The sequence below is a fragment of the Sarcophilus harrisii genome, chromosome 5, assembly GCF_902635505.1.
Source record: "Sarcophilus harrisii chromosome 5, mSarHar1.11, whole genome shotgun sequence".
Taxonomy (NCBI): domain Eukaryota; kingdom Metazoa; phylum Chordata; class Mammalia; order Dasyuromorphia; family Dasyuridae; genus Sarcophilus; species Sarcophilus harrisii.
Window position 1 is genome coordinate 250710955 of NC_045430.1, and position 23516 is coordinate 250734470.

Sequence of the window (23516 nt, forward strand, 5' to 3'; positions counted from 1 at the left end):
GGAAGGGAAGATCAATTACTATCTAACATAATTGAGGCTTGCAAGTAGAAGATTATACAAGCAAGGAAGAAATGATCAGAGGAATGAGAATCACTTGAACATCATTTTCATCTGAAGTCATCAAAGAAAGATAGAAACATACATATAAAGAGTTTAGTAGAAAAATATATTCAACTAAACAGAACAGATATGTTCTATGATATAAGGTGGTATAAGGATAGTATAAGAAAGAGTTATTAGTTATAAGAAAAAAAGAAAAGTCTAAGCTCAGAATGTTAATTGTGAAAAAAGCTTTGAAAAGAAAGAGTAGCAACAGGATTTGTACTAGAGGAAGAGAAGTAGGGACAAGGATGCAATCAGGTTGCATCAATTATAGGACACTTGCATTGAACACATTTCCTTCTCACTATCTTCTTTGTAAGGAAGGGGGAAAAAGAAAGAAAAAATATAAAAGAACAGGATTAAAAAAAAAAAAAAAACCTGAGCAATTAAAACTGAATGTAAATAGGGTGATTGGAAAACAGATTCCAACAATATATTGTGTTCAGGAAGCATATTTGAATCAGATTCATAAAAAATTGAAATAAGAGGAGGGAGAAGAATCCATTATATTTTAGATACACTAAAAACTGAGTTAACAATCATGATTTCAGACAAGAAAATAGTAGAAATAGAGTTGATTAAAAGACAAACAATTATGCTAACAGATACTATAGACAATAGCAAAACTAAATACATGTGAATGAAATGTGGCATTTAAATATTCAAAGGAAAAGTTCAGTGAGTTACAAGGAGACATTGACAGTAAAAGGATAATAGTGGGGAATTTTGGTATACCCCTTTCAGACCTACACAAATTAACTACCACTACTACTGCCACCGCCACCACCACAACAAATAAGCTAAGGACCTGAAGAAATTTGTAGAAGTCTGATATGATGGATATCTGAAGATTACTAAATGGGAATACAAAATATATATACTTCTTTGCCAAGAATTACATATTAAGAAATCAGTCATGTATGCAGAAAAGCAGAAATATTAACCATGCATTACTATGATGCATTACATAATTGCTTCTACTAACAATCTAGTCCAATAAAGGCCCTTTGAAAATAGGTATTTAGCATTTATTAAGCACTTACTATATACTAGACACTGTGATAATCAGTGGATACAAAAAAAAGGATTAAAATAAATGGAAAACTAAATAACTTAATCCTAAAGAATTGGCTGATCAAAAAACAAATTAGAAGCAACAGGTCGTTTCATTAAAGTTAATGACAGCAATGACATAATGTACCAAAATTTGTGGGATACAACAAAAGGAGTGATTAGATGCAAAATCATCTCCACACATTTTCATCAGCAAGAGAAAGAACAATCAGTAAACTGGACAGTAAACTGGACAAATAACTTTAAAAAAAAAAAAAACTTGAAAACCTAACACATTTTTTAAAACTTCAAAATCAAAATGCAAATCCTGAAAAATTAAAGAAGAAATTAACAACCATTTTCAATTAATAAATAAAACCAGGAGGTGGGCTGTAAAAAATCAAATACAACAATACAACAAAGATTAGCTAATGTGATTAAAAGAAAGTAGAAAAACAGATTACCAATGTTAAAATCTAAAAAGGTGAACTCATAGCACAAAAAAGAAATTTAGGAAGTTATTAGAAACTTTTGTACAATCACATGCCAATAAAACCAGCAACTTAAATAAAATGTATAAATACTTATAAAATGCTCAGATTAATGGAATAAAAAGTAGAGAACTTAACCCAACAAGATATAAATAAGCTCCAAAGAAAAATAAAACTTAAAGATTAAATGGATTTCCAATTTTATGTAAGATATTTGGGGGGAAAATAAGAAAAGAAGTTCTATCAGATTGCTTCTTTGATACAAATATGTTCTTAATAACTAAACCAGTCAAAACAGGAAAAGAAACCTATAGACTAATGTCCATAATAAAAATTGATGCAAAAAATTTAATTAATAAATATGAGCAAGGAAATCACAGCAACATATCACAAAGATTGTACACTATTATCAGGAATTCAGGGTTAGTTTACTATTTGGAAAACTATAAATGTAATCGACCATATAATAAAGAACATCAAAAATCAGGATTATTACAATTGCTGCAGAAAAACACTTTTGGAAAGATACAGCACTCATTCCTATTAAAAAGTCCAGATAACATAAAAATAAAAAGACCTTTTCTGAATTTGATAATATATCTACCTAAAATCAAGAGTCAGTTTTATACTTAATGGACATAAATCAGAGGCCTTTCCAATAAGTTAAAAGATAAAGAAGGATCTCCTTTGACACCATTACTGTTTGATATATTGTTAGAAAAGGAAAGGAAATAGTGGGAATAAACATTGGCAAAGAGGGGAAAATATGGCATTTTACAGATAATATAATGGTTTCCCTTAGGAACTCTAAAATCAGCTAAAAATTATCTGTAACCAATTACCAGAAAAGTTGCTGAATATACAATAAACTGACAAATCATCAGCATTTTTGCATATTGCCAATAAAACCCAGCAAAAAGAGAGAAATTTAAAATAAAACACAAAAAGAAACTTATGAATATAGCTATAAAACATTTGCACAAATACAAACAGACCTAAGTAATTGGAGAAATACTCATTTTCCATGAACAGGCTGAGCCAATATAGTAAAACTAACAATACTACCTAAATTAATTTATTCAGTTCCATCCCAATCAAAATACAAAGAGAATTTCTTTATGGAGCTAGAAAAAAATGACAATTTGTCTGGAGAAACAAATTATCCTCCAAAGAAAATAATGAGGGGAAAATGGTAAAGAAAAGGACTTAGCAGCACCAGTTCTCCATCATACAACATAATAGTAATCATTGAAAGTCTGGAAAGTAGTTTAGAACTTTACCCAAAACTACCCCTTTTTCAGATCCTTTAATCCAGTAATATTGGTGCTAGGTTTGTATCCCTGTACCTCTGAAGAGATCAAGGAAAAAGGAAAATGACTCATATGTACAAAAACATTTGTAGAAACTTTTTATGGTGCAAAAAAACTGGAAAATGAGGAGATGCTCATTAATTGGAAGATGATTGAACAACTTATGGTATATGAGTGTGACATGAGAAAATATAGAGGATTGTTTCAGAAAAACCTTGGAAGATTTAGATGAACTGAAGAAAATAAAATGAGGAGAACCAGATCAATTGAGACAGTAACAACAATATTGTAAAGAGATGCAAATTTGAAAGATTTAGGAACTCTGATCAACAGCAATCTTCCACAGCTCCAAAGGACTCAATGAAAAATGTCATCTACCTTCAAAGGGAGACTGATAGACTCAATGTCTATTGAAATAGAAGCATATTTATTTGTATGACTCCATCTTTGTGGGTTTTTGTATCTCTTGCCTTCTTATTGAATAGGGCTCTGGGGGAGAGGATCTGGAAGTGAAAATAAAATTGAATTTTAAAAAACATTTTGTTACTAGTTAAGAAATAGAGAGATCGGTCAGTTGAACTAGCCTGAATTTATTAAGCATCTGCTATGTGCCGGGCATTCTGCTAAGCACTGGAGATACAAATGCTGACAAAAGACAGCTCCCTCAAGGAGCTTACAATATAATGAAGAAGACAACATAAAAATAATTATGTGCAAACAAAATAGATAAAGAATAGATAGAAAGTAGTTAATAGAAGGAAGGCACTAGTAGTAAGGGAGGGGGCACATCAGGAAAGGCTTTTTGCAGAAGATGAGAATAGCTGAGACTTGAAAGAAGCTGGGGAGTACAGATGAAGATGGAGAGAAGGTATGGGGCCAGCCACAGAATTGGGAAGAGTGTCATGTATAAGAAACTGCAAAAAGGCCAGTGTCAGTGGATCACACAGTACATATAGGGGAGGTGCAAGTTGCAAAAAGATGAAAGGTAGAAAGGGACAAGTTATGAGGGACTTGAAAAGTCAAACAGTATTTTATCTTTGATCCTAGAGGTAATAGGGAGCCACTGAAGTTGATTAAATAGGAGGTAATGTAGTCACGTTTGTGCTTTAGGAAGATCAGTTTGATAGTTGAGTAGAGAATGGACCATAGGGGAAAAAAACCTGAGGAAGGAAAATGATTGCAGCATCCTGAAATAAGGAGGAGGAATAGATGTATAGTATTGTGGCTGTGTAGAGAGAAAGGGTCATCTCAAATGTTACAAAGGTAGAAATGATAGTACTTGTATTTGAAAATGGGTGGTGGGTAGGAGAGTGAAAAGTTGAAGATGAGTTTGATTTAGTTGGTGATACCATTGATAGTAACAAAGAAGTTAGGAAGGGGAGAAGTTTTTTGGGAAAAGATAACTTTGCTTTGGCCATATTCAATTTAAAATGTTTATGAGAGAACCAGTTCAGAATGTTCAACAGAATACTTAGTAGTTTAACAACAAAAGGAAGGATCGACAGAGGGTGATAATAGGCGTAGCTGGATCACTTGAAGGTTTTTTTTTCCAAGAAAGGGGACTCATAGACCTGTTTGTAAACAGTAGAGTAGGGTAGTAGTTAGGAGACAGAAAGAAATTTTTTAAAAATAGAGACTGGGAATTCTAAAGGAAACAATGTGCATTGCCTTGGCAAAGAGGAAACTTGTCAAACTCTTGTAAGATGGGTGAAGAAGAAAGATATCTTAGTGAGGTGAAATGAGGATGATGGGAAAAGAGGAATTTCTCACCAAAAGGACTGTTTTTTTCTTGTGAAATTTCTTGAGGAAATATTTTTAGCTAAAAGGATAGAGGGCAAGTACTGTGAGTATTTAGAAGATTATTTTTTTAATTTTAAAATTTTTTTAATTTTAATTTTTTTAGTTTTATAATTCTTTTTATTAGTTTTGCCATTACTTTTTTCTGTTTCTTTTTATTATAGCTTTTTATTTACAAAACATATGCACGGGTAATTTTTCAACATTGACCCTTGCAAAACTTTCTGTTCTAACTTTTTCCTCCTTCCCTAGATGCCAGATAGTCCAATACATGTTAAATATGTTAAAGTATATGTTAAATCATATATATATATATATATATATATATAATTATATATAATTATCTTGCTGCACAAGAAAAAATGGATTTAGAAAGAAAGAAAAAAACCCGAGAAGGAAAACAAAAATGCAAGCAAATAATAACAGAAGGAGTGGAAATGCTATGTTGTGGTCCATACTCATTTCCCATAATGTTTTCTTGGGTGTAGCTGATTTTCTTCTTTACTGAACAATTGGAACTGGTTTGAAGAAGATTATTTTTATTATTATTTTGAAGCCATAAATGGCTTAAAGAAGTTGTGTGTGAGGTCGGATAGACGTCAGTTAGAGATAGTGTGAAGACAGTGGATGGTGAGAATAATCCAGGACCAAGACTTGGCAGGACAAGATTTCTGATAGGATAAGGAAAGAAAGGACTTGAGAAGAAGACAAGTTAGAATTAGTTTAACAAGGGATCAAGTTAGGGAAAGAAATAGGATTTGAATAATAAAGGAGTAATGGTCTGGAAAAGAACTATGGGGTGGAGAAATTAGAAGTATTTGTGAAGATGGAGAAAAGGTTTTGGAGTTGGCTAACAAGATAAAAAAGGAAAATGACAAATGCTGGTAGGGATGTGGAAAAATAAGGACACCATAGTACTGTTGGTAGAATTGTAAACTGGTCCAGATAACCATTCTGAAGAACAATTTGGAACAAGAACAAAGGCTTTAAAACTGCTTACCCTTTTACCTGGCAGTACCATTACTGGGTGTCCCAAAGAGATAAAAAAAAAAGGGACTTACGTGTATATAAAAACATTTATACCAGCTTTCCTCATCCCATATACCAAGATCAGCTCTAAATGGCTACATGACTTGGATAGCTAGGTGGCAAGATAGAATCAGCAATTCTCATCTCCTTGGGTTCAAATCCAGTTTTGGACATGTGGTAGCTATGTGATGTTGAGCAAGTCACTTTACCCTTTTTGCCTCAGTTTCCTCATCTGTAGAATGAATTGGAGAAGGAAATAATAAACCATTCCAGTATCTTTGCCAAGAAAACCCCAAATGGGGTCAAAAAGAGTTGGACATAACAGAAAAACAACCGGGGGAGGAGGGGGTAGTTCTAGTCTCTACTTTAAATATTTTCTACTTGGAAGGAATTAATAAAATCTGAACTTGAAGAGACCTCATCAATCATCTGATCCAATCCAGACCCAGAGTAAAGAGTGACATTATGAAGAAGTTAGAGAAGCAAAGAAGAAATTCATGCTCAAGTAAGGGATAGAGCAGATCATAGAAGATTAAGCGGACAGTGGTATGTGGTGTGATTGGACTGAATCTAGAAGAATGGAGAGACATTCAACAGATGGGAATGAGAGAAAATTCCACAGCAATGAACAATAGAAGCAAAGGCAAAGAAACAATGTGTAAAGGGGAGATAAGTGGATTAATTCCCCTAGAATGAAGAATGGAAGGTCATAGTATAAGGTAAGACTAGAAATGTAATCTATTAGGTTGTGGAGGGCCTTGAATGCCAGGTCAGTTATTTTGAACTTGATTCAATCAACAGTAGGGAGCTAGTGAAGACAGGAAATATGACCAAGTAGCATTATAAAGAAAAAGGAAGAAGAAAATAAAGTATTTATTTGTTCAAATATAAAATAAGAATTATAATAACTTTTACATCACAGAGTTATTATGTGAATTAAATGAGATAACATATACAAAATCCTTTACAATCGTTAAAAATGATTTATAAATGCTACAGCCATTATTATTATTAGAAAGCTATTATAATTCAAGTAAAGATGGACTTTATTAGGGTGGTAGTAAAACAGTGATGAATATAGTCTGCTAACACTTCAATCTACCTTGCAGGCCAACTGCCTGAATAATATTCCTAAGGTACTGTTATAACCATAACTTTCCTTTATCAAGAATTTTCAATGACTCTTCCTTGTCTCCCAAGTCCTTTATCAAAATAATTATCACTGTTATTACAATTACTATTATAATTACAGAATACATAAAATACTCGGGAGTCTGTTTGCCAAGATACATACAAGAACTATAATATTACAAAATATTCTTTTTAGAAATAAATCCAAACCTAAATACTTGGGGTGTTATAAATTCCATGTGAATAGACTGGGTTAATATAATAAAAATGACAATTAATTAATTAGCTTAATCAGTGCCATACCTATAACATTAACAGAGTATTAATTAATAGAACTAAAAAAATTAGAACTCATCAGAAGGGCAAGAATCTTTTTTTTTTTCAAAGCCAAGAATCTAAAGAAAGAAAAAAGTGGGGGGAGTGAAGACAAAAGGGCTATGTTCTCTAGGGCATGGGTCTTCGTTCAGAACCCAGATTTCTCGACTTTTTACTATCCTGGACTCATCATACCCCACCTATCGGATCAGTTACCAACTTTCTTTCTATCTTCCTAGCACACTTCACCTCTAAATCCTCTCTGTTTAAAGATATCATCTGAGTTAAAGCTGTCATCATCTCTTTTCTAAATTATTTCAACAGCCACATAATTAATCTTCCTCTCTCAAATTTCTTGCCAGTGCAGTTTGTTTTTCACACTATTGTCAAAATGACTTTCCTTAAGCACTTATCTGATATGATTCACCTATTCACAAAACTTTTACAAGCTTCCTCAGGGATCAAATATAAACACTTCAGTTTAACTTTTAAAGCCATTCACATTACCTGACTTAAGTTAATCTCTACATTGGGTATTATTTCTCTGCACACACTCTTATCCAACAAACTAGCCTTTCATACATTTTTCACACATGCCCCTCTACTCCAATTCAGAAATCCACTAAACATTTATAAGCTTCATCTCCCAACTATATACCTTTGCCATGGCTGTCTCCTATGACTAGAATGCACTTCTTCCTCACTTTTGCATCATAGAATTCTTTTCTTTTTTCATGGCAATACTCAACCATCAGTCTCTGCATGAAGCCTTTATCTCCCCCCTATTGTTAGTGCCTGTCTTCCCAAACTGCCTTGCTAAGGACTTTATTCCATTCATATTTATTTTCTACATTCACATAAATATGCTCATCCCTACTAGGGGAACCAGTGAACATAGATAATACAAATATGTAAACTAAATACAAAAGTATAAGCTAAATACAAGCAATTTCTGGATAAAGGCATAGTACACTAGCAACTGAAGGGATCAAGCTATTTAATAAATGGCATCTGAGATGATTCTTGAAGGTTAGAGATTCTGTGGACACCAAGAGGGCTGGAAAGTATTCAGGAATGGGAATTCCCATTGAGAAATTTTCATTTATGGGGTCTAGCAAGTAGACCTGTTTGGCTTAAATGTAGAAGGTGTTAGGAGGAATAATTAGCCTAGAAAGATAGGCTGTAACTCAGTTGTGAAAAGCTTAAAATGCTCAACAGAGGAAGTATTTTATCCTAACAAGTTACTTGAGCATCTAAGAAAGAAAGGAAGGAAGGAAGGAAGAAAAATAGAGAGAGAATGAAAGAGAGAGAAAGAAAAAAAGAAAGAAAGAAACATTTATTAAGCATTATCTATGTATCAGGCTCTAAGAATACAAATGCAAAAGTTTAAAAAAAAAAAATCTGTGTTCCCAAAGAGCAGGAATTTTTGTTTTACTGAATTCTTTGTAATCTGAGATATCTGATGGGGCTACTGGTGGGAGTGGAGTGGGGTGGGGGGATAATATCCAAGGGAACTGAAAAAGTGTGTATCCAAAGGTGGGGGGATGAAGATACCATATGTAGAGGGGTAGTTTTGAAATTCAGAAAATCAGGAACAGGGTCAATAGGAGAATGAAGACTCAAGATATGTGTCTGGTTTTTTCCTGTTATAGCCTTCCTGTTGTAGATTTGCTCTATACTATTTTTGGAAGCATATAATAAAATGAATAGTTGTATTAAATGGTATCTAGGGCCTACTCTTAAAATTCTATAATTCTGTGTTTTTAGCTTTGTAACCGATCATTTCTCTTTGTCTAGATCGGGACAGTCAAATCCAACCTTTTACCTTCAGAAGGGATGTCGAGCTTATGTACTCAGAAAAAAACCACCTGGCTCTCTCCTTCCTAAAGCACATAAGGTATGACCCAGTGCTAAATTTATTGGTGAAGAACAGAACATTTTAAACTCATAAAATAAATTTAAAATTTTTTTCCTTTAAGCAAAGCCAATAAAAATGTAATTTCATAGGTTTGTTAAGGTTATACTTCTTTCTATATTCCACTGAAAAACAATTTAGAGTTAGAACCTCAAATAAAAAAATAGTTATCTTTAAACATTTAATCATGAGCCATTGCCTAACCCCCTAGAATCCTGTATGGGAGAGCAATCATTCAACAACTTTGTTCTTAGTTGTAGTCATTTTATGTAGGTTTTACATTTTGTTGTTTGTTTAAATCACATGTAAAACTATATCAAAGGTCCCACAAAATGTTTTAAAAAAACAGACACTAGGAAAAAATCTCCATCCCATGTGTAGATTCTCTGTGAAAGAGCTGGAATAGCATGTGCAAAAAAAAAAAAAAAAGATGCAGGGAGAAGTCCCATTCTATACTGATAGAGGAAATTCCACATCCATTAGAACATAGCTCTATTGAATTGAAGTCGTAAAACAGATGTATTGTTCTGAGACTTGTGTTATACTTATAACCCTTCAATGGAAGAAAAAATTTAAAATAGCTTGTGAATAGAATTTTCATCTTATTTAATAGCAACTAAATATAAGCTTTGACAAAGTAACTATTCTTCAGGTGTTGGACATACCTAATTATAATTATGAAAATGATATGTCAGGTCTTCAGAAGAAGAGAAAATGTGAAAGCCTCTTGAAAAGCCTAGAGACACTTGCCCAAGCTCTTTGCCTCTCTGCTCTGGCTTTGTTTTCAGCTGAGTGGGGCACCACTGAGCCAAACTGCCCCTTCTAGGCATCCCTCGGTGAAGACCACATTAGCACCCTGGATACTTTAGAATCAGCCGGAGTCAGGATCAGCAAAAGTCCTTGATCTTTATTCTTTTTGGATGTAAACCGAAGAAAGAGCAATGGCTGCAGGAAGCTGGCCAGGAGTGACTCTGGCTTTCTCACTCCACCCTCTCAATCCTCCACCCAGTCTCCTTACAACAAATCAAGCTTGCACAGAGTAGTGGGCAGGGCCATTTTTTCTCTGAGCATGTACTAATAGATATTGTCCAATTGGTAATTAGCCTTAAATACTCGGATCTCAGTGCATCAACTGAGTTTCAGCCCATTACACCCCTCCCGTGTTTTATTCTGTCATTGTTCAGTCTAGATGTTCCAGGTTCCCAACAAAAATAAAATCTATTGTAGCACCTCCTCTTTTTTCTGAAGAAGTATGGTTGTACCAATGCTCTCTCATAGTAGTTTAGGAGATTATTGAAAGGTACCAATGTGGCGGAAATTAGTTGGTAATATGTGTATGTTCTACAATCCTGACATGGACAATTTAAACATTAACTTATTTTTAAAAATACTATATAATATACTGTTTTTTTGAACCTTGCCATTTGAAATGCATGTATTATTGTAATTGTCAGAGTGGAGAAGTGTAGAGAGGCAAGACAGAAGGGATGGCCCCTGTACCAGCCAGTCAGCAGCATGGATGCTTAGGCTTCCACCTAGATGAGATAATAGGAGTTTGCTCTGATGTCAGGCCTGACTCCTTATTCCAGAAATACTTGATAGAAATTGATTTTCCTATCTTTCTCCTAAAATAAATTCTCTATTTCAAATTGAAATAAATTTTGTTCCTAAAAAAAAGAAAAGCATAGAAAAACATTCAAATACAGGAATTTATTCAAAGATTTTACTAAATAACAGCATCTATATGAAAGACGTTGTCTAGTAAATTGGCAAAGACTTGTGAAAGGAGCTGTTCATCCATTCACTTAATCAGAGCATATTTATCATGATCTTAAGTGAACACCACACTGCTAGGCATTGTTGGGAGCACTAAATGCAGAGTTCTCTGCTCTCACCTAGCCTGTAGTCTGACAGGAAAAGCAAAACTTGTATATAAATAATTACTGTATGGAAATGTAATTTTTAAATTCCACAAAATACTGTGGAAGGTCAGAGGGAGAAAAACCATTTCTTCTGTCCATGAGAATCAGGGAAGTCTCTGGATACATTTTTTAAGAGAGAGGAATTTGTGAGACTCTCAAAGAAGGCTAGTTGAGGCAGATGTAGAGAGGAAGGGCCCTCTGGCTGAAAGAAGATGGGAGCGGATACAAGAAAGAGCAAGGGGACATGGAATGCTTGGGAAATGGCCTGTGATCCGGGTGAGGGAGGCAGTGAGGGCTGGAGAGAGATGGCAGCCAAAGCACTCTGAACGTGCATTTAAACTCTGAACTGGTTTAGAGGGCGAGCTTTATTTTGTACGTCATAAGAAGAACTTGAAGCTTTTGGGACAGTGGCTTGAGCTGCACTCCCACAAAATTATTCTGGTACTAGTTTGGAGAGACAAGGCAGTTACCATGGAGGAGGCAAGCACAGTAGTCTAGGCAACAGGTAGTGAGGGCCTAATGAATGAGGGTGCTGGTGTGATAACTGGGAAAGGAAGGAACAGATTTCACAAATACTTCAGAAGCAGAATGGCCAGTTCTTGGTGACAGAGTCATAATGTAGGAGAGCGAAATAAAGAGAAGTCCATGGTGAAACCAATATTTCCACTCTGGGTGAAAGGGGAAATGGTGATGTCAACCCTAGAAATAAGGAGCACAGAAATTGGAAATGGACTGCCTCAGGACCACTCCAGCCATGTGACCTCAGGCACTGGGGAAATAATACTGCTACTAGTGAGGACAAAACTTTGTAAACTACAAAATGGAGGGCAACATGAACCAATATCAGTTCAGATTAACATTGATAAGTGTTTGGTGATTAGTATCTTTGTATTAGAAATTAACTAGAACTAATATTAATAGGAATGTTGAAGTTAGGAGGAGAAAGCTGGTTCCATACTTGTTGTCTCTGAAGTGGGGGGACTTAAAAGTGGAGAAATCTAACAGGAATTGGGGAAATTGGATCTAGAACTTGCCAAGCACATTGAGACTGGAGGTAAAGAGCTGGCAATATGTGAATTGAGGTGACATTTAAAGCTGTCACACAAATTCAACAATGTAGACTCAATATTTTTATTCCCATTTTATGGATGAGGGTCAGAAAATTAAGTGGCTTGTCCTTGGTTAAGTAGCAGTGTTGGGATATAAATTCAGAAACAGTCCTGAGAACTTAGAGAGGAAGAGACGTGGAAAGGAGACATACAGGATATCCACTGAGCTAAATGAGAACCAGGGGGATTATAGAAGCCAAGAGAGCTTGCCCTTTTCTTCTTTTCCTTTTTTAAACAAATCAAAAGTTTTGTTTTCATTGTAGAAGAAAAAAACTATTTAATTTACAACTCAGAGACTAACCTGCTGATGTTTATTCAATTATTTAAGTCGTGGAGAGCTATAGACAGCTCAGCTAGAATTCTCATAGGACACAAAACAGTGTTAGCTTGGACGTGGAAATAATGTCCTTGATATAGGCTTGAAGGGGCAGATGACTGAAGTGGAGATAGGGTTGACCAGGCATTAGAAACACCAGGGTACAAACCATAATCTAGCTATGGAACATTGGATGAGTCTCATAATCTTATAGTACTCAGGGCAATTCTCCAAGATGATACATTACCTAGTAATTATTGATCTCTCTTGGTAGAGGGAATATCTACACCAAGAGTTCCTTGCCCTGATGAGATCATAGCTTTGGACTTCTTCCCCTTGTTATCTTTGGCCACCTCACAATTGATTTAAATTGGCTGAGACTTTATGGAGTTATTTATTAAAATGAGATTATATTTGTACGTAATTAAAGCCCAATTTCATAATTTTAAGAGTCTTAATAATTTAGAAACTAATATGATTTTCGGAAGGGAATTGAGTACTCTAATATTCTTGGACAATTAGTTTTTTTGTCATAAAGTAATCTCTACTAACCTAACCCTGTAAATATTTTCTGTTCTAACAGATAAATTAAAAACAAGAATACATTTTAAAAGTGATTAGGCTCATGGATTTTAGACTGGAAAAGGCCTTTGTGGTCATCTAACTTGATCTTTCATTTTGAATGGCTCCCAAAATGGAGAAGAGATTAGCTTCAAGTCACACACATAGTCAGAACTGGAACCCAAGTCCTCTGACTCCAGATCCAGAACTCAAATCCTCTCTTCTTTTCCACAATGCACCACACTGTCCCATAGTTCAAAGGCTAAGGTATATAAGTATTTTTATATACTCTTCTATTTTGAAAAAATGTTGAACCACACATCAGGAGCACTGAGATTTTGAATGTTAAATAATTTATTATTCTATTTAGATTGACAGAGAATTCCATGTGCAGAAAGCCTTGTTTTCCAATGGATTTCCAGTCCCTAAGCCTTTACTCTACTGCAATGATGTCTCTGTGATTGGAACTCAATTTTATGTGATGGAGCATATACAGGTAAATTAATATACATTATTGTACTATCACTATTTATTAGTATCAAAAGAATGGATTTATCACTTATTTATTATTTATTAGCTGCTGCTAAGTGGAAAAAATATTTCCTAAAATTTAGGTAATTCAAGTGGTATTTTTCTTTTCTTTTTTTGTTTAAATATTTTATTTTTTTACATCAATGTCACTTCCTAACAACTCCCGATTGAATTCTCTCTTGTTACAATGTACAGGTAAGTGTGTCAGGTCTGACTACATCTGCCTTTTTCCATACTTCACCTCTGAAGTTATGATTGGTCACTGCAGTGATCAGAATTCTGATATTTTTTCATGATATCTTTCCTTTACAAAGTTATGGTATCTTATGGAAAATGTGTAAATTCTCTTTGTTCTACTTACTTTATTTTATAACAATTGATAAATGTCTTCTCAGATTTCTCTGAAATTTGTTGTTTCTCGTGGTGAAATAGTATTTCATTATATGAATATACCATGAATTGTTCAGCTAATCCCCAATTCATGAGTATCCACTTTGTTCTCAGCCCTTTGCTGCCTAAAAAACGTGCTGTCAGAAATAGTTTTATATATACCTTTTCTTCTATCTCAGCTATCCATAGGACATATACCTAGTGGAGGAGGCATCTTTCTGTCCAGGGGTATGTACAGTTTAGTGACTATTCTAGTATAATTTTCTAGTATAATTCTAGTATAATACTAGTAGAATCTAGTATAGATTATATTTATCTAGAATGGTTAGACTATTTCACAACTCCATCAGTAGTGCAGAATGTGACTGTCTTCCCACAGCCTCTACATGATTTATCAATTTCCTGTTTTTCCATTCTGGTAGGTATAAGATGAAACCTCAAAATTGTTTTAACTTGAATTTCTCTTAGTGATTGTAGATCATTTTTTGTATGGTTATTTACAATTGGCTTTTATTTCATTAAACATTTCATGCTTATTTGTGTCCCTTCATTCATTACTTATTGAATAAAGGTTGTTTTTCCCCATAGTTTTAAACTTTTACCTGTCATGCAATCAAAATTAATTTCTAATTTTTCCTTTAATCTTAGCTAGCTCCAGTCAATTGTTAGAGTAAACAAGCCTAAATCTTCCCTTATCCTCTAGATGTCAGTACAGATCTATGAAACGACTAAAGGGGTGGGGAGGGAGAATTTACTTTGATGATAGTGAGTTTCTTAGGGTTTCTTGTTGTTTGTTTGTTTTTTAAGTTAACTCCCAAATAAGGAACCAAAATTTTATGAAAGGTAAAAGTATTGAGATAGTGTTGAAGCATAGAATGTAAAAATTGTAGTTGTGGATTTTTATCAGTTCTAACTTGTGTTTTCCCATATGATCTTTTTCTTAATGAACAACAGCAATAAAATCCTTCTAACCCAACATTTGAAATTAATATTTCCAGAATAAATTCTGGAAAGAATGATTTTCCAGACTTTTATTACAAACCCATTATCCCAAATGTTTCTGGATATTGAAATAAAGAAGGATGGTGATCATTTCTGAAATGGCATAGTAACAAATGAGCTATGAAAATTTAAAAATCTCTACTATGTTGACTTTTGTAGGGTCGCATCTTTCGCGATTTCACACTTCCAGGAGTTAGCCCAGCAGAACGATCTGCCTTATATGTGGCTATGATCGAAACCTTGGCCCGGTTGCATTCATTGAATATACAGACCTTGGGTCTGGAAGTATATGGTAAAGGAGAAGGATACTGCAAGAGACAGGTAATGTACATCTTTAATTGTTCTTAGTCACTACAGATCAGAATTTTGAATGCATTTGGAAATAATATATATTGAAATTTTTTAAAGTATGAACCATGAAAAAAAATATGAGTTTTAACATTAAACCTTAAAAAGGCTTCTTCCTCCCCCCCCCCCCCCCCACACACACACCTTAGCATAAAGGGAATATTTTAAATTTTCAAGTCAGGCTATCATTCCAAAAAATTTCTGCTGCTTGTTCCATGTTGTTAAAGGCAGGTTGGAAATTGCACTGTCAATGAGACTTGGCCATTTAGTTTACTTATTTGTGGACTGTGGACTTTGGAGACCAGGGCAGGGAGGAGAGTTTGAACCTTGTAATCATTTAGTTCATCATTGGAGCTTCCCCCATCCACTGATCCTCTTCCTGGACTCATTCCTTTGATATTGATAAGCACTCCTTTCTTGAACCTTCCAAAGGGTGAAGAACACAGCCTGCCCTTCTGAAACCAAGCTATTCATTCCTTCTTCCCGCCCAGCTCAGCCCTAACCCACCACTGGTCCCCTTCAGATCTGCCCGCCCTTGCACCGGACCCTCTAGGCTTCTCTGGACTTAACACACTTCTTCGTCAGTCCTCTTCCTCTCTTTCTCTTTCATTCTTCTGGCACTCACTGACCGAGCTGGCTTCTCCTGGATGGCCCTGCAGGAGCCCCCACCAGAACTCGGCACGGACTCAGTGGTCCAGGCAGCGAATCAGACTACCCCCAGCCCCTCTTCTAAACTCTCTTCCTTCAGCCTCTCCTCATCCGGTGGTCATTCTGTCTGAACTCACTGACCATTCCAGATCTTGGCATCTCTTGTACTGACCACCGAAGGAAGGTCTTCCCCTTTTCAGTGAGTTCAGGATCTGGCCCGCAGCCTCCTTCTTCCTCCATTCCCATCCCTGCCTTCATATTAGGAGTTGTTGATACTCATGCAGGTGACCCTCAGACGGCCCAGCTTTCTCGTTCTTGAGACAGCTCACACTTGCCTTCCCTCTGTCGCAGCTTCCCACAGGGGTGATCAGACCTCCGCCTTTTCCTGGTGTTCCATTCCTGTGTTCAGAGATTTTCCATCTCTCCCTATACCTTTCTCTGTCTGAATCTCTCTTCTGCCCTCCTGGAGGACTCTGGGCCCACAAGTGAAACTCTCCTCTGTGTCAATTCTCTTCTCTGCAGGGCCTCGACCTTAGGGCAGCTCCTTACCCCTGCACCACCTGGCCACCTGCTGACAGAGTTCTTGAAACAGCCTCTTGGGTCCTTGCTGTGTGGGCCTCTCATGGCTCTGGTCCGACTGTCCTCCCCGCTCATGGATTCTGTGCCCCTCTCCCCGGGGGCTGCACCAGGCACCTTCTGCCCTCGCCCTTGGCCTTTCTCGTCTTCAGAATTCTTTGCTTCATAGTTCAAAAAAAGGGGGGTCATTCATCTCAGGCTCCCTCTTTCTTAAGATCCTTCCTTGTAACATCATCTTGCCCCATCTTGGAGTCAGGAACACCCGAGTTCAAATCTTTCCTTTGAAATTCAGTGGATGAGTGACCCAGGGCAAGTCCTTTTACCTTGTACCTTCAGTTTCCTCTCTCATAAAATGAAAGTATTGGACTTCATGGCCCCTGAAAATCCCTTCCATTTCTAAATCTATGATTTTATAATCTCTTTCACTACTCCAGCTTCTAACAAAGAGGCAATCCTTCTTGCTAAGCAAGGCCAACTCACCCATGTATGCTCCATCCTTTGCCCTCTGGCTTTTTCAGGAAAATGTCCCAGCTGTTCTCCCTTATTCTCTCCAGTATTGTCTCCTCTTCTACTCATTGCTTCCCATTGCCTACAAATATGACTGCATCTTTTCCAGCCTTCATTAAAAAAAAACAAGATCCTACCAGCCCTGCTAGCGTTTGTTGTATTTCTCCTTTTCTTATCAACTAAACACCCCCAAAAATCATCTATTTGCCTCCCCCTTACTTCCTTTTGGCCTTTTTAGTCCTGCTTCTGAACTCATTTGTTCAACTTTAACTGTTCTTTCCAAAAGGTGTGTGTGATCTACTGATTCCAAGATCTGAAAGGCTCTTTCTTAGTTCTTAAGCTCCTTGCCGTCTCTGTGCTGACCACTTTCTCCTCCTGGATTTTTGTGACTCTGATTTTTTCTGACTTTCTTCCTACCTTTCAGGTATCATCATCCGTGTCAAGTCTACAAGCTCTAGCTGTACCCAGAGTCTCTATCCTGAACTCTCTTCTTTTCTCTCTTTGTCCTTTTAAATAATCTTTCACTTGGTGATCTTATTACCTTTGATGACTTCAGTTATCATCTCTATAAAGATGATGCTCAGATCCTTATATATGCTCCAGTCTTTCTTATGAACTTCATTCCTGCATCACAAAAAGCCTAGTCAGCATTTTTTAATGGGAGGATGACTATGAAAAGATTTTTCTGAGGAGTTTCCTGAGAGGGGGTTACCTGTAACACACACACACACACACACACACACACACACACACACACACCCCTTCCACATATAACTTGTCTCTCCTGTTAGAATGTAAGAGTCACTACTATCTCATTTTTGTCTTACACAATGACTGGTACATAGTAAAAAAAAAATTAATAAATGCTTGATTGGTAAATTCTATGAATGATTCCTTTTCCCCATAAAATCAAGAAGTACTTATTAAATATCTGCTGCATACCCTGCACTGGGTTAGATAAGATACAAAACAAATGGAAGATAAATTTCTGTCTAGAAGGCATATCAGATCTTAATGTGAAGACAAGAGGCCTTAAGTATAGTTAAAGGATTGGATTCAGAATCTGTGGAGATTCTAAGAGTATTGGAGCTTGCAGTTTTGAAAAGAATTTTATTCAGGACATATCTGTGAACTCAGTGAGTAACTTCTGATTAGATTACTTGTAGAACACAACAGAAATCTATTCATTTTCTCCCCCTCTTTCCTTTTAAGGGTGATTACTATTCACACATAAGTATATGGGTAAGTATATCTGCTACTTCTTTGGATCTTTGAGCAAATTATTTCCCATCTCTGGGTCAGTGAAGAGATTATATTAACTGACCTCTGAGGCATCTTCTAGATCTTAAACCTTAAAATAAACATAGATGAAACAACTAGAAAATCATATGTAAGAGTTTATAATGGTATGCTACATTTTTTGATATGCCCCAGAAATAATCTATAGCAGTTTGGGAATGGAAAAATCATTATGAACTAGCACAGGAGAGACAGTTTCATGAAGAAAGTGAAATTTGAGCTGATTCTTTAAGGATAGATAGGATTTGGAGGGATAGAGAAGAGGGGCATGAGCTTAGATTTGGAAACATGTTGATGCTCTCTATATAAGCACGTTGTTAAGAATTTTGGCCAGAAGAGAACAGAAGGTAAGGGAAAAACGAGAGGTGGGTCTTAGAGATAAAATGGGGCCAATTTATCAAGAAGACTGAAAGTTAAGCTGTGAAATGGAACATTAATTTGATCAAGTGATATAAAGGGCCATTTTTGATCTTTATATGAGCAGGGTATTGCATGCTTTAAGCTGTACTTTAAGAAATATTACTGGAAAAGATTGGGAAGATAAATTTGAGAAGGGAGAAAATTGTAAATGGGGAGACCCTTCAGAAAGTCCAAAGCTTGAAATGATATGAATTTGGGTCTCTCAAGTTTGAGGACTTGCTAGCAGTAATATTGCTTCCTTTCCTGTGTGATTATAGCAATAACCAATCAGTAGAACAAACATTTTGTTTTTAATTAGTGGAATTTTTTTAATATCCACATTTTTAAGTGAAGAAAATGAAAAGTTTAGAGCCTAATACCTTAGTATTAATAGAGAGCGTCTTGTATCTCAAATAGTAAAGTGGTTAAAATTGTCATTTAATCATTTTTTCCTTGCTTTACATTTTCACTAAATAGTCATAGCCATCAATGTTCTTGAAAAGTTCTTTATTACTCTAAGAGCACATTTTTGCATTAATTGAACATTGTTAGCTCAGAAATTATCCTGTTGATGTTTTAGTGCTTGACTTAAACAAACATGTTTTTGTATTGAGTTTATTTAGTCACAAAACTAACTTCCTCCTGTTGTTATTTTGTTGTTCACTTATGTAATATCTTAAACAACTTGCGATGGCTGGTCTGAAAGATTGTCTTATATAAACATTCCAAAAAAATAGAATAATGTCTTGTTTTTCAAATGTGAAAAATATTAACATATATATAATAAATCCTTTGACTAGACTTAAGTCTTCACAATATGGCCAATGGCCACAATGACTCTTGTCTTCACAATAAGATCTGATATGATATCTGATTTGTCCTAAGACAAATTAATCATTGTGAAGTGTTTTTAGGGGTGAATTTATTTCATAGCTCCTATTTGCCTTTAATCAATGAGCCAGTATATACTAAGCACCAGTTACATGAAGATTTAATACAGTGCTAAGATCTGGGAGGGTGCTTTGTGTTACCTTGCCATAGAAATTCTGCTGTTTAATAGTGAAATTAAAAATTAAAATCGTTTATAATTTACTTTTAATTTCTAAAACAAACTATCTGTCTGCAGGTGTCAACATGGACAAAGCAATATCAAGCTGCAGCTCATCAGACCATTCCTGCTATGAACCAGCTTTCTGTCTGGTTAATGGAAAACTTGCCGGATCAGGATAAGGAGCAAAGTTTGGTTCATGGGGATTTTAAAATAGATAATTTGATTTTCCATCCAAAAGAGGTATTCCAAATACTATGTAAATTAAACCAGAAGCTGGGGCTAGCACTGGGCAAAGTCTGAAATAGATGTTTTTTCCATCCAAGGCATCTGAGCCACTTCCTTCATCTTGTTTATACTTCCAGGATCATTGCTACCCATCAGAATATTTATTATTGCATGGGAGGAAAAGTTTCATGGCATCAGTGTATTCTGTGTAGGGTAAAAACCCTACAGAGAGGGAGTGATGGCTGAGATATAATTAGAAATGTATCAAAGGAAGGCAGTTAGGTGGCAAAGTGGCCCTGGAAACCAGAAGACCTGAGTTCAAATTTAGCCTCGGATACTTACTAGCTATGTGATCTTGAACAATATTGCTGAGCAAGTTGCCAAGGAAGGAAGGACAAAATGAAAGAATAAAAGGATTTTGTGTTTGCATTCACCAGGGTGTTTAGGGAACCAGGGAGGATGCTTTAAGAACTGAAGGAACCAGGGATGTTTAGCTTAGGCCTGAGAAAAGGTAGTGCAGGGTGCTCCCTAGGCCTGCATTGAGGCTTTTGAGGGCTTGTATGTTGGAGAGTAATTAAGTAGACTTGTCCTGCTTGGCCCCACCTCATGGAACCAAGATGGTGGAGGAAACTGGCAGAGATAGAGTTCATTTTTATATTTAAAAAAAAAAAATCCGTAGGGTGGAGTTCTGCCATAGTGGGGCTGGCTGCCTTCGAGCCCCTGAACTGTTGGACCCCCTGAGTTGATGGCAGTTGTGTACTTCCCTGAGGGGCCTGTGAGCTGCCATCCAGTTTTAGAGCTCAGTTATTTAAAAAGAAGAAGAAGAAGAAGAAGATTAATTAAAAAGGAAGATTCCTTAAAGAGTCTGTGTTTGCATATTTGGTTTGCTTCTTGGTTTTTTTTTTTTTCATCCCCTACTTCACGTCCTTTCATTTTTTATCTTCTTTAAGATGGAAAGACTCCCCACAGCATCCACAGCATTACAAAGAAGAGCAATCTCTTTGAAGTGATGCCTATGGTGGAGTTTTCATAAAGTTAGTCACAGTAAATCAAGATGGTCAGTCCACTGCAATTACAGGTTATGGGTCCTGGGAGCAGAGGAGGATAGTGGGAATGAAGAGATGGAAGTTTATTTATGGTTTAGGAGATTTGTGATTTCCTCAGTCTGGTGAATTCCAGCTATGAGAACTGTGCCCATCACATCCTGACTTTAACTTGAGAGACAAGACCTAGGGAATGGGTTAAGGCCCTGTGGTTAAATGACTTGCCCAGAGTCACACAGCTAGGAAATATCCAGGGGCATATTTGAATTTAGGTCTTCATGATTCCAGATTCAGCATTCTATCCAGTATGCTCCTACCTGCCCTATTATACATTTATAACTTTGATAATTAAAATGTACAATTTAAACTATATATTTTTTATTATTTTAATTTTTAACTATATTTTTAGCCAGTAATGTCTGCTTCTTACTTCACTAAACCTTTTTATGTCTGCAGAAATATTTAAATGGGTTTGGATAATTGACAAATTGGGGTCGGGTAGTCAGCACTATATTATTTGAAAGATGGCTATGTATAATTGCAAAGGTCACAATTTCTTTTTTGCAAAGCAGTGAGAGTGTGGACATATTTGATTCAATTTATTTGCCTTTTTAAAAGTCAATTTGAAGTTCTAACTTATTAATTATTGGTTTTTGTTTGTTTTTAAATTAAAGGCTCGTGTAATTGCTGTTTTGGACTGGGAGCTTTCAACCATTGGCCATCCTTTATCAGATTTAGCATATCTTTGTTCCATCTTCTTTTTGCCCAAGGACCTTCCACTGTTAAATCAAAGTAATAATTTGCAACATAGTGCAGGTATAAACCTGAAGCTTTGTACAAATGGCTTACCTTAAGACTTATTTCATTTTCTCTAACTGAAACTATAATATTTCAGTAATCCACCAGATTTAGACATTTAAATGATCTTATTGTTGTAGAATTATGACTAACTTGCAAGGTTTTTATTCTTAGATTTTACTGAATTTATAATAAAAATCCAAATTGAAGTTTAAAATAGGTAAATAGAGAATTAATCTTCAATATTTTATTTCAGAAATTTCATTTTAATAATTAATTGCAAATTTTGGTCTAGTGTATTTAATGTGTTTTAGAGAACCAAAGCTTAGAAAGTCAATTGTTATGTGATTTGATTTACTTAGTTTGAAACAGATATATATATATATATATATGATAATATACATTCTTAAATATATACTATAACTTTTTAGCTAAATAATGTCTTATTTTTATAGGGATACCATCAGCAGAAGAACTGGCATTAATTTATTGCCGCTGCAGAGGAATTAGCACTGCACTTCCTAACTGGAACTTCTTTCTTGCTCTTTCATATTTTAAATTAGCTGGAATAATGCAGGTAATTCTTTAGTTTATAATACACAGAGATTAATATTGGACAGTTTTTAAAATTCAAATTTTCCGTGGAACAGTGGATAGAGTGCTGGACCTAGAGTTAGGAAGACCTGAGTTTAAATCTGGCCTCAGATATTTAATAATGGTATGCCCCTAAAGAAGTCACTCAACCTTTGTCTCCCTCTATTTCTCCATCTGTAAAATTCCAATAATAATAATAGCACCCATCTCCCAGAATTGTTATAAGGATAAAATGAGATAACTTTTGATAAAAATTCTAAATAAATTTTAGTTATTACTGTGATTTGTCTAGCTGGAATAAAGAAAGCACTGTTATTAGTATTAAAGTCTGTGTAATCTATTAAAATTTATATGGAATGAATAGCAGATTAAGAATAGATTCAAATATTTCATAGACTTTTTTCTCTTTAGATAAGTGATTCTGTTGTATTGGGGTTTGGTTTTCTTTGATGAATGCTTTAGATAGAGTTGTTGATCAGCAGAAATTTTTAAATGATATGAAACACAGGAGCCAGGAATAGAGAATCTTTAAATCTTTTTGTTACTTGATGGCAAAATAAGAAAACTGACTACAGGGAAAAGTTGGCTTAGGTAATCTCCAACATTCCCTTTAGTTCCAGCCCTCTGATTCTGCACACATGACCACTAACAAGTCCAAAGAGGAACAAGAAAGCAAGAAAAAAAGCTGGACTTTGGAATGGTGATAGATGGGAGAAGGCTTGAGTGTTAAAGGCAGAAACAGAAAGGACCTAATACAGATTTGCATGTAGTAGCTGCTTAGTAAATGTTTGAGGTTTTTCCCCAAAGACTGTGTCATTTTTCACCACACTGGACCTGATACATAGCAGATTTTTAATTAGAATTGAAATGAATTGGTTTTGTATCCTAAATGGAAAAGGATTAAAAATCTTGGTTGGCCCTCTCTTATCGGACTCTAGCTATAAATACTAGTAGATAGGCAAGAATAACCCACATTATGACTCTAAAAGGAAAAATTCTCTATTATCATTGTCATTTTGCTACTTTAAAATGTTTATCTTTTATTTAGCAATAA

At 35.4% G+C, this 23516-nt stretch overlaps 1 protein-coding gene across 1 annotated transcript in view; it reads left to right on the forward strand.

Moving 5' to 3' along the window:
- Positions 1-23516, forward strand: part of ACAD11 (acyl-CoA dehydrogenase family member 11) — an 87428-nt gene that overhangs the window by 3865 nt on the left and 60047 nt on the right. The window contains exons 2-7 of the mRNA XM_031940121.1: positions 9026-9125; positions 13422-13547; positions 15134-15295; positions 19878-20042; positions 21745-21886; positions 22324-22445. Of these exons, the coding sequence (XP_031795981.1) occupies positions 9026-9125; positions 13422-13547; positions 15134-15295; positions 19878-20042; positions 21745-21886; positions 22324-22445 (817 nt within the window). The remainder of the gene's footprint in view (positions 1-9025; positions 9126-13421; positions 13548-15133; positions 15296-19877; positions 20043-21744; positions 21887-22323; positions 22446-23516) is intronic.